This window comes from Botryllus schlosseri, chromosome 2, assembly GCF_051294905.1.
Source record: "Botryllus schlosseri isolate E-star chromosome 2, Bs_hap1, whole genome shotgun sequence".
Lineage (NCBI taxonomy): Eukaryota > Metazoa > Chordata > Ascidiacea > Stolidobranchia > Styelidae > Botryllus > Botryllus schlosseri.
In genome coordinates, this window is record NC_137237.1 from 27,123,803 (window position 1) to 27,139,298 (window position 15,496).

Here is a 15,496-nt window from a genome sequence, read left to right on the forward strand (position 1 = left end):
CGGTGTATATTAGTAACCACAGAAATGGCAGAGCTGTGGTATTCTCAATCATACAGCGAATATCTAAAATCTACCAACTGCGCGACTAGAGAGGATAAAACTCCGTTATGACAAAAATTACAAAGATGGCTCACGCAATCAATCAGCAGTTTTATTATTTTCATTCGCTCATTAGACACACATGTACACATACTCGCCGACTTACGAGGTTACGAGGTGGCGCAGCCACCTCGTGACCATATTTACGAGGTGGCGGCCACCTCGTACAAAATGCTCGAACGCGCAAGTGATTTGTGACCAGTAGTTAGTAATCAGGCGAATCGATGCGACCTCGTTAGAGACGTCTTCGATTTCGATACGCGCGTGTGCCAGGCGCGTAGCCACGGTGGTTTCGGAAGTCGAATTTCCCTATTTGACACGCGAAACCCCGTCATTTTGAAATGATCATTCTAACTATAATATTCAGTTGCAATTCAATAATTGTGTTATCAGAGTTCCGCGCGGCTGATTTGGGATAAACGTGTTGTCAATTAGCGACAAGAGTCTGTGATGACCTCCCGCTGAGATGGTCGCGAAATTAGGTCATTCATTCCCGTGCGCGTGGCATTCGTCGCTAGCCTGCTTTATCGCGTCTCGAACAAGCCTGATACCGCAGGCTTGAACAATCGCATCTGCAATAGGCTCAGTTCACACTATATCATAGCTTGCCTGCGCAATCGCATCTGCATTGGCGGCTTCGGCCTGCCGTGCACGATATCATTGCTGGCCTAACTATCGCGTCTCGGGCTTAAGCATGCTTTGGCTCCTATCTCTCGCTGGTTTGTTGACAATGTGGTCGAGTTGACGCTAATTAGTGATTGTTTGATATGTCATATTGATTAAAAGGCGACATCGCAAAACTGAATAACATCGAATCGCTATACAAACAGACTTGAACGTGCGTAATTGATTCCCGCTAATACTTTAACGTAACGATCAGAAGACGTGTATCACGGCTTGAGTTCTGAAAGACGACAACGGTTTGAAATCGGTGCCATCAAGTTCGGACATTTTGATTTGCGAAAACTGTCGCCGAGACTGCGTAATACGCGCGCGTATTTAATTGTTCGCCAGCGATCAGGGACTCTCTGATTGACAGCAGTCCCCGACTCTTTGGCAAGCTTATCATACGCCTAAAATCGTCAATACGAAGAGATTATATGATCGCCATTTACACATGTACTTAACCCTAATTGAATTGATGCTATATTGGTAAATTTGAAAAAATCCTAGCCCTCTAATCTTCCGACTCACTACGCGCCTAGCGTGCGCTGAGAAGCACCATCCTAGATCTCCTCTCCCGACTAGGCGCCCGATTAGACGTTATGCTTCTCTAAAATCCAAATTATTTGTGCCAATATTCGTTTACAAAACCATTCTTGAGCTAGCTAGCTTCGTGATTGTCTTGGTAATCGGAGCGCGAAATTGGAGGGTGTGTTGGTGTGTGCCTGCAGATTGGAATTCATTTCTGCGCATATTCGTTTCTCTAGCAAGGCTTTGCGAGTGACATGAATCGGAAAATGCAGCAATACAGCGTAAACACCGATATAATGAGAAAGCAATTGTCGCAACGAAAGCTACTCAATACTGTGTCAGACTCAAAACCCATTCGTCACTATACTATTTAGGATACACGCTTTCTCATTTGTCATCATCTATATTTCTTGTTGTCTGCTTGATATATTCGTACTCCGATATTGTCGCAGAATGTCATTTTCAGTCTTCCTTTCGCTATTAACGTGCAATAGGCCATGTCAAATATTGATGCATCACGAGATACTGGGTGGCACAAATTCTGAACTTATTCGATTCGTTTGTACGGGGGAGCCTTCTATATTCCGATAAACTTGATTATTGGATGTACTCGTATCGAGAACAATAATATCGAATTTTAAACTATTAGGCATTTGGTAGACAGTGGATTCCTATTGACAAGATCGCCGCGATCGCGGCATGCGCCCGGAAGTGGAATTAATTCTAGCCCAGGGCGGCCAACCTGCGGCCGTAGAAGGAAATTTGTCCGGCCGTCAACAAGTAATTCAATTAGTATTTGTTGGCGGCTGGCGACATGCAAATTGAACTAACGAAATGACTCCCAAATTTTGAGAGATTTTAATAAATCTTGAAATTTTCTTTGTGCTGAGCTAGATTTAATGATACTTCGCGAACGTAAATCGGAGAATGCACGGATGCCGCCGAAATCGCTCTTTTAATCTGCAAATTCGCCACCTCGTAAAAAAATAAAAGTCGGCGCCTATGAATGTACATGTACGTACATCGTACATGCCATATGTAGACACGATGCGATGTAATGAACAGATGAAAGGGGGATGTCGAAAGACCAAGTCTGGTCTTTTAATTTGACATCCAATTTGCCCTAATGCCTTTCACTGGGTCCTATTCTGTTTTATAAGACTCCGTAACGTCAATGGGGTTCACAAATCCGACATTTCCACGGTCAATAAGATATTCCTGTATTCCTGTTTCAGTGTATGGAAAAACATCCTGGTACGAATAACGATAAATTTTGTCGGACCCTACCATACCAACTCACTGCTTTCACCTGCTTCGCCCATGTCCGAGCCAATAACACATGTACCTAATAAAACTTAATCTTATCATGTCTTACAGAAGCGTAGGTTTAGAAAGTAGAATAATCATCAATGGCGAAGCAACCACGCGAGAAAGAGCCAGTCAATATCGTTCATCAAAATGACATCCTGTGTGAGACGATCAGGAAGGAGGTTCGCAATCAAAAGCTTTACACGAATTACAGCGTGAACCCATACAAGAAAAGTAAGTGCATTGTCAGTGTGACATTCTCAGAATTACTTGAAGCGTTGATGTTTGCTAACCTGCATTATCGGTAGTACCGGACTTACGACTTCGGAATACCTGACACCGAAAGGTGTTGAAGGTTTATCTAGATCAGGGGTGTCAAACTCAAATTGCGTCGCGGGTCGGATTCAAACCATCTGATCGCTCGCGGGCCCGATCATTCAAATTATTGAAATTCCATACCCTTTGTTTTTGCTTGAATACTCGATTATTAAGCTTACACAATAATATATTACATTATAACGGATCATAGTGTTCTACTCTAGCAACACCTTTATTATCGAAGAATGGAATTAGCAAAATTGAGAATACGGTAATATAAACTGCGATAAGAGAAGATATAATAAGGTATAATTCATGTGTATGCGGCATGAGGAATACGAGAGAGAGATATTGAAGCTGGTACATTACTGTTATATCGCGATTCGGGTTTCTCCTTATGCAGAGGTTCTGTTAGTTAAGTCATGAGCGAAATCGGGAGTGCGTCCACAGATATTTGAATATATTTTTGTGTAACAATAATATTCTCCATGTAACCTGCAAATACCGGATTCTCACTATGGCGGTTTCACTTCTGTAAATAACTACTTTTTGGTCCGTTACTAATTTTAGGTCTGACGGGTCGTATGTTTGACACCCCTGATCCAGACTCCTCGTCATGGTCGTCCACGCTGCGAATAGACAGCGCCTTGCTCAAGGCAAGAGGTAGAAGTCGGCTGTTCTAACAAGCGTATGTCGCAAATGCCTGCCGAAGTATTCTATGTTCTCCGCTTTGTGAATCGAGTATTATGCATCGCGGATATATATACTATACGACATACGTAATGCAGTTGCCCAGGCCCTGGTTCTGCCCGCTGCTATACGTGTAAGGTATCATATTTTTTTCTGCGCCTCAATTAAGAGTGGAGTTAGGGGGGTATTGATCGGTAGCGTCAGTGTTGGTAAAATTGGACGTGGGTCAAAGTTTCTGAAATAATACATTCCCAAAGCAGACTTTTTCTAGCGGCGGAGACTGAGAGAAATCTAAAAGAGAAAACATAAACCAGACTATATTTAGGCTATCAGTATATTAAAGTTCAGTACCTCCAAGAAGCTCTTCAAATAAATCAGACTGGTGTTTATTTTGCATTAGGCTACGACAATTCGTACTGAGCCATCATACCACCACCACTAACTACGAAACTTTCGCTTTGCCATTTTTATAGCGTTTTATGGTTAATTATACGTATGCGATGGACATTAGGCTACCTCGTTTAGAACTGGAGTTTAACGTATTATATCGCAAGTCGAAGTTGTTGTTTAATAAAAACATACATCCTAAAGTCGGCGCGAGTTGCGACCACAATTCTGTCCTTTCGCACCGTTGAATTTAGAAGAAATGAACGAATAACTTTCTATCCACAGTGTATACGTTAGCGGGGAAGCCAAATTCTTATCACGACTCGGCTGACGGCGAAGAAGACGGTGAGTTTATAACTTTCTTAACCTCTATAGTGGCGCGGCGCGATGTGTTGAAGTAGTAGGCCTGCGATTACTACTATAACTTCTACAATTGTTATTTTTCGTCTTTCGGGCACTTAATAACATCATATCATGTCCCGTTATTTATCAATATACTGGACACCCACAGGAATTGAAATCACTCACCGGTTAGTCACACGACTTATACCGTTCTAGATCCGATACAGCGATTTTCTTGCTAACCTATCCAGTCGTACGTATCAATGGATCTTCAATTTTTCATTTAATATTGGGATGTTGTTGATATTGTCCACATTATGACGTCATATTCGAAATTTGATGCAGCTTCCACGCGGAGGATGGGCTCATTTCCAGTGCGTGTTTGAAATATATTTGCCATCATCAAAACACGAAAAACTAAGTAGCTTGATTCGATGTAATTGCATAAATGGTAAGGTAACCTGATGTAACAAAATGCCATCAAAGTTCATATGTAGTTGAAGGTATATAAATTTAAAAGTGGAGCATTCAGAATTTCACATAAAATATACACAATACAACGATACAGCGCTTCTGTAGAGTAAAACTTTTAACGTAGGCCCTATTTGTACTACATAGTCATATTTTGCATTTAACAGCAAATCTGCATAGTGATTTTATGCCGTATAGTTACGATTAGTCGTTGCGCGTTTGTAGAAATGTGGACCGCGGGATATCTGAGTAGGGTTCGTGATCTTTTGTCTGAAATCGATGACTTGTATTGTTTGAAATTTAGATTCATGGAAATAGCTAATCATTTTTCTCAGAGACATTTTTACGGATCATTCACCGAGCGTCGGAAGAACCAGTAAAGAAATACCTCCACCCACAAACAGAAGCTCAGGAATATGGATGGATTCATAAACCGCTGGTAATATATTATGAAAATGCAATTGCCGACAATGTCACATGCTGTCATAGTCAGTAGGATCCTAACTTCGGAACAAGATTCTAATTTGAGATGAGTAAATTTGCTCATTTAGCTGCATATTAGTCATTTCTAGATTCATACTAGGATTTGGACATAAACAAATTAAGTTAAAATTTCGATTTGAATTTGTGAAAAATAATATTGAACATGAATGGTACATGATACAGTGTCATGAAACGATTCTGATAGGAATTTAAAGAAATGGATTTGGATCGAATTCTAATTTCTTATGTAAACTGGTTTTGGATTTGAATGTGATGATGAAATTTGTGAAATGAAATCGAACTAAATCCTTGATTCCCTTTGTTCCATCTTGGAATCCTAATCCTGTATCCTGGAGATCAGTTTTATATTCGCGAGCATGATCGAATCCAGGGCATGTCTATCCTCATCTCGTTGACTAGTTTACCACCGAGTTATCCCTTCTGTTCGACAGGTAAAGCAAAACCGAGGCGACAGAAGACTTCATTTCCCGCGACAAAATTCCGAAATCACGAAATACATGGACGCCGCCTGGCGGCTGAAAGAGCAAACCGAAAATATGCAATGATACACCTCACGAAATTATAGACAATATTTTTCACACTACCCCGTTTCCGGCACGCAGAAGCTAATAAAAGGGCGTCCGTTGTTTATCTCACATTTTTTACGTCTCGTTCCCCACACAAAGAAGCCATGACCCACTCGAGAAGCGTCTTTGTCCGTCGACTACGTAGGGAAATTCCATTCCCGGCCGTTAATTAGAAGTTGATTAGACTCCCCCCTCTCCTTCTCATGTTGCGTTTTTAGTGCCGTGGTTGGTCTATACTTGCGGTTCGAGCACGCGATTGATTTCTGGACTGCTTGTGCACTCATTTGGAGTGCTCCGATGGGTTGTATTCTATCGCACTTATTTACTCGTGTAGCTTCAATCATTTAATAAATTGAGCAAAGCGTTCCGTTGGTGATACATACGATATTACTAAGTGTTTATACACTGCGGGGATTGATGATGAGGTAATGCTGGAATATCCACAAGTTGTAATATTGTTATATATTGGCATGATTTACAACATGTGACCAGTAACTGAACAATAAGTTACTTCTGCTCTTCGGCAGAACTGAAATAAAGCAGCTTTGGAGGATCGATTATGTCTTTATACGGTTAACGGTGTTCTGCTCAGAGGTGGTGAGAGTATAGTCAGCGTTGGTACTCCAATAGAAAACGATGTCGTAAATTCCAACGCAACCACAAGTATAGAAGAAGAGATTTTATATCATTTCAAAAGTACTTCAAGTCTCTTATAAGTAGCCTGTTTAGACTTATTATCAGGGCAAGCTTTTGCAACTTTTTTTACAGCTTCCGACAGGTTCCTAGATACTCAGAAACTATGTACTATGATGTTTTATGCCGTTCGGAGGGATTTTATAGCGCAACTTTTTGCAACTTTTCTCTATTTTTCATACCAATTTTTACTGCAACTTTTATCAAATATTGCGTAAAAATGTAAAGTGGTTACTTAAAAACATGCTATAAATCAGTGCTTTTCAACCTTTTTGAGCTCTATTCGCACTATTTTTGTGAAATAAATTCCATTCGCACAAACCAACCGAAAATTGTTATACAAAAAAAAAATGAAGATACTTAACAACATTCTCATCAGATGTGCAACAAATGGCTACTATGTAGCTTAAGCTGTCGAGTGTCTCATTAAAAAGGCAACTTTTTTGCTCTTTTTGATTTGAACTACTTCACTAAAGCCCTTGTCGGCCAAACAAGTTGTTGGCTTTTGTACAAGAACGTCTACTAGTGCTTGGATGGCCAGGTCTAAACATATTTTCTGCACTCCTATCCAAAATACATCGTATTTTTCGCGAGTGAAAAGTGCTTGCTGGCAGAAATCGTTTTTTTTTTCGATTCCCCATTTTCTGTCTCGCAAGCAAATTAACTCACGATACTGTGTGTTCAGCTCTTTAGCTCAATCTAACTTGAGAATTCATAACAGTTTAATAACGTTAAAGCAGCTTTTTATATTACCACCAAGATCTGAGTTTTTGTGGCATCTCGCGACCCGAGCCTCACACATGGAAAGGAATTCCTTTTTTATATTACAGCTACGATTTTATGTACATGTATTGTCTTACAGAACGCGCACACCACCATTCTACCCAACACAGCTCCACAAATGTCTGATGCACGCGATTTCAAACTGGGGTGAATTAAATTCCTCTGCTTGTCACAGTTGTACCATACTGTCTACTCAGATTGCAAGAACGGGACTATTCCGTGCCGACAACCGACCATATCCATATCGAAAGGTTTGGCCATCCAGCATCGGTCATTTTTTGGCCAAGGTTTTGTCGCTGCCTGTGTTTTGGCACCGCATTTTATCAGTGGTTTGTTGGCCAAAACTTTACGTCTTCATGTGCCCCGACGCAGAAGGGGTTGACGTCGAAATGAATGAGTCTCATAGACTTGAACTAGCTCGTTGCACATCCCTACGGTCTTCGACCATGTTTTCCAGAAAAATCAGTCTGACAAATCTTGTCATGAATTCTCATGATAAAGCTATATTTTCTGGGTGTATCGCGTATTGGCTACAGTACCCTACACGGTGACCTTGGATATGTAAAAACTATCGCAGGATTTTTCGCAATAAATCAGCAAATATTACATACATATTGACAGATAGTTCTAGCACCGTGTCGACCCAAAATTACACCTCTTGCGGTCCATACTTTGATAACCCTTGAAGGGGTAGAAATTTGCGTTACAGTATAACATGCAAATGTGAGTCTGTCGTGATGGTATAAACTACGATAATCATGCATCGCGCTAATCGAACAGTTATTACGAAAGCATGACGATTGTTTACCCTTTAGCGAAAGAGAGCGTAAAGTTCATTTGACGTCATTTTTCCAGGACAGAATGGTTCTATTTTCTTTGATTTGCATAACTAAGAGCTATATGATGGGTTACATGCATATCCCTGTTATCTATGACGCAATGGCTTGCAAGCAAAACGTTCAATCACCCCTGTCAAGCACGAACCTGCCCAAACAATATGTAAATAGATTACTTTATTAATTCTGTCATTTGAATTTGAGATAGTTTCTCATTTCACCAACGCGCAGGCGAGAACGACGACAATTACATTTTCACTCGGTACCTTTTTCAGGCTATTGATTTTGTTAAAGTCGCCAAGAGTGAGTTTTTCTACAACGTCTTGGGTCAAGCCGCTGTCAACTAAAATCTTTTTCGCACATGGCAGCTTCTACTTATTTCTCTGTGTATGGTCAGAATTCAATATTTGAATATTCTCTTATCAACAACTATTACCGTCACTGCCATCCAACTATCAGTTGGGATTTCTAACGTTCTGGTTGCTTTTTTTAATTTCATGATACGACGATAAGGGATGTGTGAAATTTTTTTGCTATCATGGCGTGTCCAAAAATTTTTAAGAACCAGTGCCCCAATGACTTCCAGATTTCATATTTTGCAGCAGACTGGTAAATAACAAAATCTTTTATGTAAATCTGCAAAATTTGTATTGACTCAAAGAAACGATTTCTTTGTTATTTAAACAAAAGTGATTGGCATTAACCTGATATAAATACTTGTAATGCAAGCCCAAGAATATTTTTGATGCCTGGTTAGCAGGCCCAATTTCATTAAGAGTAAAAAAATACTTTGTTACTTGTTTATCGTGGTAGTGGTAGTGAAACTGATACATTCATTATTTGTTTATTTACAATAAAATTAGAAATTTACAAGCCATAATTTGATCAATTTTAAATAAGTTTTAATGATTTGTGTTGATCATGTTTTCCGTTAACGGACGTAACCAATGAATTTGATTCCATGCCATTGTCACGAAAGTTAAAGATACTAAATGATATTTTGTTATCACTATCCCTAATTCCCTATGCATTCATTTTCATGATTGAACGAGTTGCATGATATTTGTAGTGAGTTTGCTCTTGATCATTTGTGATGTTCGTGATTTCATGGACTATTCCGGAAACGGTTTCAACTGCTGATCTGAATTTATGAAACCCTGTCACAGCAGCTATTGGAAATTTCAATGTTTGCACGTATTTAATCACCCAGGTTGGGTATTATAAGCGTCATCTATTCATGAATCAATAAAATCTGATTTTATTTTGAGCCCTGCGTTCCGGTGACTAGTCAACCAGCCACTTTGAGGCTGAACACTTTTTAGGTAAACACTTTTAATTTAAACACTTCGCAACACTTCTAGGCGTTCAATTTTTGGATCACGTTTTGTGTTCAATTTTCCGGGTTGAGCAACACTTCAAAATTTACAGTGTATGCATATCTAGCGGGTTTGGGGTTTATTATTTGACTTGTTTTAGGGGGAGGTGGGGAAATTATTCTCGCATTAACTAATTATTCCCGCATTAACTAATTTTTTTGCAAAAATGTAATTTTTGGTATTCTCGCCAGAATGTCCATGAAATGGCAAAATAACAAATTTGACCACTCTGCAGGAACTACGTTATACAACGGAACCTTTCGATTATCTCATACCAGACTAATTTACCAAAACCTATAAATGCAACTTTTTACTGCAACTTTTGTCAAAGTATAGTGCAACTTTCTCGTGATTTTAGTGCAAGAAAAAAATTGCCCTACTTATTATAGTGACTAGGTTTGCATTTAAAACAAACATCATGATAAAACAAACATGTTTAAAACATGGCCCTTGTTTAATACATGTTTTTTATTGTTTTTTTTTTAGCCATGACGTCACGAATCCTCAACTGTGACGTCACAGTGGATTGACATTGACAATTGCAACTATAGGGTAAATATGGCTTTTTCGACGAAAAGGGCTTCCGAACACTGCCATAAACAGACCAAAAATATCTTTAACCAGGACTACATCGTTATGTAGCATTTTTGCGGTCGGCTGTCATCATCATCAGAACACCCATTCCGTACCAATGGTCTATATCGGAGGTCGCCAACTCAAAACGGGTCGCGGGCCATTTTTCAAATTTCGTATCGGCCGCGGGCCGCAGGATTTCAAAATCGATATAAAGTAGGCAACCACATTTTAAAACTCTTCGTCAGTACAACGCTGTGCTACCTAACATAGGCGATGGGTGTGGTATAGTGACCACAGAAGAAGTAATATTTTATTATTAAAGGAATACAAATGCAACAAAGGATCACTGTCACCAATTTCATGTTATTTTGAGCTCTGTGCTGTGCACGATACCTGGAAACGCTTTTTGGGGGTAGCGAGATACGGTACTAGCAGTAAGACCATCTCCACTTAAAGCTTGATCTTGTGGTGCAGCCCTAAGCTAGTGTTTTCAAACCTTTTTAGACATGCCCCCTTTATGATACTGAACAATCCCCTCCCCCTTATCGTCATATCACAAAATGCATCCGTGATGCTAACAATCCCAACGGATGGTTTGATGGCATGAAAGGTTATGAATGTTGATGAGAGAATTCTCTATAAATTCCTGATTATACACAGAGCAACATCTATAACTTGAATTCGATGTAAATCGCGCGGAGCGCGAAAAAATTTTCAGTTGGCCACAGCTCCGCGTTTTTCAGATGCTTTTACGCCCCCACAATGGGGGAGCGCACCCCAGTTTCTGAACCACTTCCCTAAGCCGTTTTCTAAGCGTCTCGGTCTTGGCAGTGTTTGAGCCATTACGCGTAAATTTCAGCATTTCAAAATGTTTTCTTAGCTTTCTTCCGAAATCTCAAATCACGCCGCGGGCCGCAAAATATGACCTCGCGGGCCGCATGCGGCCCGCGGGCCGCGTGTTGGTGACCCCTGGTCTATATCTACTTGCTATGACTGTCGAAACGACCACGATTCCAAGAGTTCCAGCCACTCTATATAGTATACGTCGACTATATATTGGATGCAAATCGTCCGTAGGCTCATATTACATGTTTTTCAAAAGTATTTACACAGAGCCGTGCTACCATAGTTGGCAGATATGGAATCAAACATAGAATATCGACCTAGCGTAAAGGACTATTGCAGTCGAAAACACCATAAAGGCCACAAACAACGACACAGGCTATGTAAGTAGCGATCACATATAGATGGAAAATACTAGGAATGGTGCAAACCCCTAAAACAGTGGTTCTCAAACTGGGGGGTTCAACTGAAAAAAAAGTTCGCGCTTTGCGCGATTTATCCCCAATTCATATTTATTGCTCTGTGTATAGTCCGAATTTCATATTTGAGAATTCTCTCATCCACATTCATTACCGTCCATGCCATCAAACCATCCGTTGGGATTACTAGCATTCTGATTGCATTTTGTGAAATGACGATAAGGGGCGCGCCAAATTTTTCACTATCATGAAGTCAAAGAAAGTTTGAGAACCACTGCCCTAAAAGGTTCAGGTTCGTGTGAGCGCGAACCTTTTTGAAAAGTTCTGTGTGAACGCGAACGTGAACCTTATGACGTCACGTGACAAGTTCCTAATTTAAAACATGTTTTTTAAGCCATGACGTCATGAATATTCAATTGTGATGTAATAATGGAATGACATTGACCATTGCAAATAGAGGATAAAAATAGCTCGTTTGACGAAATATCTGTACTAAAGCTGTTGAACTGACTATTTTGAGTTGGCATAATATTACAACTGAAAAAAACACATTACTTTTAAAAGGCCTTTGTTCAAAACACTGTTTAAAACATGTTTTAAACAAAGTGATTTAAAACACCGTTTGTTTTAAATGCAACCTTAGATATATTAAGGTACACGATAGATAGTGACGACTCAGGCCACATAAGCCAGAATGCTATTAAGTACCTGCTGGCGTTTTAAAAGTCACCAAATGTATCAACTGGAGCAATCAAATGCTATAATAAAATCAATAGGCTAACTTCCGTCGCGTTGCCAACAGTTTCGACGAGGACTTGCAAGGGAATATAAGCTTACGCCTCAACGGTTTAGGCTAGACCGGTAGACCGGATACTGTATTCGGCGTCTGACTATTTCTTCATTGATATTGAGCAGAGTGTAAAACGGGTTTTTATACTTGCAACCGATATTATACCCCATAACCAAGTTATACACTAGCCAACACCCCAATCGCACGGATTTGTTTTCTATGTTACAATAAGCCTATGAAATCAAAATGGATCCCGTACACGCCTGCTAGATTTTTTACATTAGACAACGATATATTCGTTATATCAATTTCACTGATTGCTTGGATAAGCATCATTCCCACAGCCATATGTAGTGTATATCGTTCTTGATGTTGTGTCATTGAGCCTTCTTAGTCTCAGTTAGTCAGTATTGGCTACAGCAAGCAATCTCAAATTCCTTTTCGTTTTGTTCTGGCACTGATTGTGGATCTAGTGAGTATATAATCTCATCATTATGGCGATTTTTTATGACCTAAAAAACGGAAGATTTTGACCTAAAAATCAATATTTTGACATTTTGTGACCTTAAAAAACTTAACGTTGACCAATTTTTACCTCATTTATGCAAATTAGGTGTTTTCACGACATATGTTACAATTGTAGTACTTATCTTCATTTCTGGTTGGAACTGTCTGTCCATATGAAGTAATCTGGCCTGAAAAAACTTTTTTGACTTGAAAACTGACAAAATTTTTACACCAAAAACTTTATTCTAACGAAATCTGGACCTTTGAAGAATGCCAGTAGGCCTAGTTATATCGCGCATTTTGGCAGAAATAATTAAAATTTGTCGTAGTAGGACACAACGAAAGATACTTTCGTACATTCTCGGGTCTGTCCTTATCTTGAGTAGCTTGTCAAGAATGGAGAAAAAACGTCTGGCTGGCAACACTGAAGTTGCGCGTACACTGCTGGGAACACACCGTGTGTTGCTCCATTCAGACAATATTGCTTCGCGTTATTCGGAAGGCATCTGTACCCCAAATAGCTTGTTTAAAACCCATTTATTTCATTTGATTGTTTATGATTCACAATGAGCGGACAATCGGCCGTCTACAACCCTATAGGGCATAGGCTAAAGTAGTCTACAAGATCTAACATTTCAAATGATAAGATAACCGATGGTGCAAACATCTACGATAAAAACGAAATGCAGGCTGCAAAATATTTTTGACTTTGTAAACAATTTTATTAATATTTTGACCCAACGCCATATTTTGACAAAATTTTGACCTATCTTGACATGTCTAAAAAATCGCCCTACGAATCACGATTACCCCACGTCTGGTCACCAATACTAAAAGCAAGAAATCGAGTTACAATAAATCGCGTGAGGTGCTAAGAAAAATATCAAGTCAAATAAATCTGCCCCGAAATATTCTACGTTGTCATATACGAAGATCTACGAAAAATGTGGCTGGCCCCTGGGTACGCCAATGCGTCGGCACTGACATTTTAGTCATCGACATCCTAAATTTCGCGGTCAAGCTATCACACTTTTTGGTTGGCCTTGCAAGTTCACAATAAATTACCTGTGTAATTAATTTGTTTGATAAATTGAACTAATTTCGAGAATTACCTCGCGGGTTACGCAAAACCTCCTGACGGGCCACATTTGGCCCGTCGGTTACTACGGGTATAGGCCACCCCTGATCCTCAAGCCGCTACCAATTTCGAACACAGTCTCTCTTGAACGTGCTGTGCAGGACGAATAGCCCTTATCTAAAAATACAAGTTTCATGGCAGGGTTGTAACCAAGTCACAAGGCTCCGAGTCACAAGTCATTCTCACTTTTATAGTTTTGACTCGAGTCAAGTCGAGTCGAGTCATAGTCATTTCCCCACCGAGTCAAGTCCGAGTCCAAGTCAGCGAGCAGAGGGTCGAGTCCGAGTCATGGTATTATGACTCGAGTTCGAGTACAATTAAGTCATTGTGTTGATTTCTCAGTTTCCAGTGAAAGTCTTGTTAAACCTACTTTTTATAACTATGTTTGGTGATATCGAATAGTTCGCATTCAAAATATACTAATTTGTCTCACTGTTAGCAGTTTCTGGTCGCATTTTCAAGTACCATTACCAATAGACGAGCTCCCAATAGTGTGGTTACTTCACTAGTCTTCGAAATTACAATGAAATGTCAGTCTTGGCCGTCTGAGTCTCGAGTCATATGACTTGGTTCGAGTCATGCGCAATGACCCGAGTCCAAGTCGAGTAAAGTAATTTCCGTATTTTGAGAAAAAGACTCGAGTCAAGACGAGTCACTAGAAAATCGTGACTCGAGTCGAGTCATGACTCAAGTCATTACAACCCTGTTCACATGGTATATTTAAAAAAAAAAACGGCTTAATGAAGCTCAATGTAGTATATAGGCAAGTTGGCAGTGAAATTTGCATCCAATAAAACTAGCATGATGATGTGATATGATTTTTGTGGCGTATTGAACCGGTGGCATGACAGACTCGATACGGTACCAAGAACACCTCACAAGACGAACGAGAAAGATTTCGACGCTTCAGAAATCTCATCGTCCATCATATCTCCAAGGCAAAAGCGAAAGCTAACGTGAAATTCTTCAACAAACATAAGAAGGACACTCATAAAACCTGGTCAAGAATTAAATTGCCCTTGCACCACAAAAAACCCCCCAGGTCTGTCTCGCAAATCACGAACTCGACTATACCGGGGACAATCTGACAGATCCTGCGGTCATCTCAAATTACTTCAATGACTATTTTTGCAATGTAGGGCCTAATATCGCCTCATCTATTTAGAAACCACCTAAATGCGTCGGCCAGGCCTGAGGTTAAATCAGTATCCCAATCCATCATGCTCGAGCCTTGCCATTCATATGAGCTTAAATCTAACAAGGCAGTTGGATATAATATAATTCCAGCCTGGTTTTTAAAACTGATTAGCCTACACATCGGCCATCTCAATGCCCAAATTTTCAATTTCATGATAAAAATGGTGTCTATACCCAAATTATCCCGGTTTACAAAGCCGGGGATAGAACTAATGTCACCAACTACCGACCTATATCTGTCCTACCGTGTATTGGAATTGTGTTCGAAAAATTGCTCCTCTCCCGCCTATTTTCGTTCCTCTCCAAGATGTCTATCATTTCTCCACAACAATTCGGCTTCCGCAAAAAGCATCAAACAGTGGCTGAACAGTACTATGACATCTTGGAGAAACGAAGTGTGGGGTGTAGCATTTTTCTTGATCCAAAAAAAGCGTTTGACTGCGTCGATCACAGTATTCT

The 15,496-nt window shown here is 39.9% G+C and overlaps 3 protein-coding genes across 3 annotated transcripts in view; 1 reads left to right on the forward strand and 2 right to left on the reverse strand.

Annotated features, from left to right (window-relative positions):
* LOC145457166 (fizzy-related protein homolog) overlaps window positions 1–4,631 on the reverse strand; it is a 29,597-nt gene extending 24,966 nt beyond the window's left edge. Inside the window, exon 1 of the mRNA XM_080335338.1 lies at window positions 4,525–4,631. The gene's annotated coding sequence lies outside the window, so the exon portion shown is untranslated. The remainder of the gene's footprint in view (window positions 1–4,524) is intronic.
* The window catches only part of LOC145457410 (cilia- and flagella-associated protein 144-like), a 203,074-nt gene extending 196,831 nt beyond the window's left edge, over window positions 1–6,243 (forward strand). Inside the window, exons 2-5 of the mRNA XM_080335632.1 lie at window positions 2,669–2,835; window positions 4,282–4,341; window positions 5,145–5,248; window positions 5,745–6,243. Of these exons, the coding sequence (XP_080191758.1) occupies window positions 2,703–2,835; window positions 4,282–4,341; window positions 5,145–5,248; window positions 5,745–5,858 (411 nt within the window). The 5' untranslated portion in view covers window positions 2,669–2,702 and the 3' untranslated portion in view covers window positions 5,859–6,243. The remainder of the gene's footprint in view (window positions 1–2,668; window positions 2,836–4,281; window positions 4,342–5,144; window positions 5,249–5,744) is intronic.
* Window positions 1–15,496, reverse strand: part of LOC145457428 (uncharacterized) — a 502,676-nt gene that overhangs the window by 163,967 nt on the left and 323,213 nt on the right. The gene's annotated exons all lie outside the window — the stretch shown is intronic.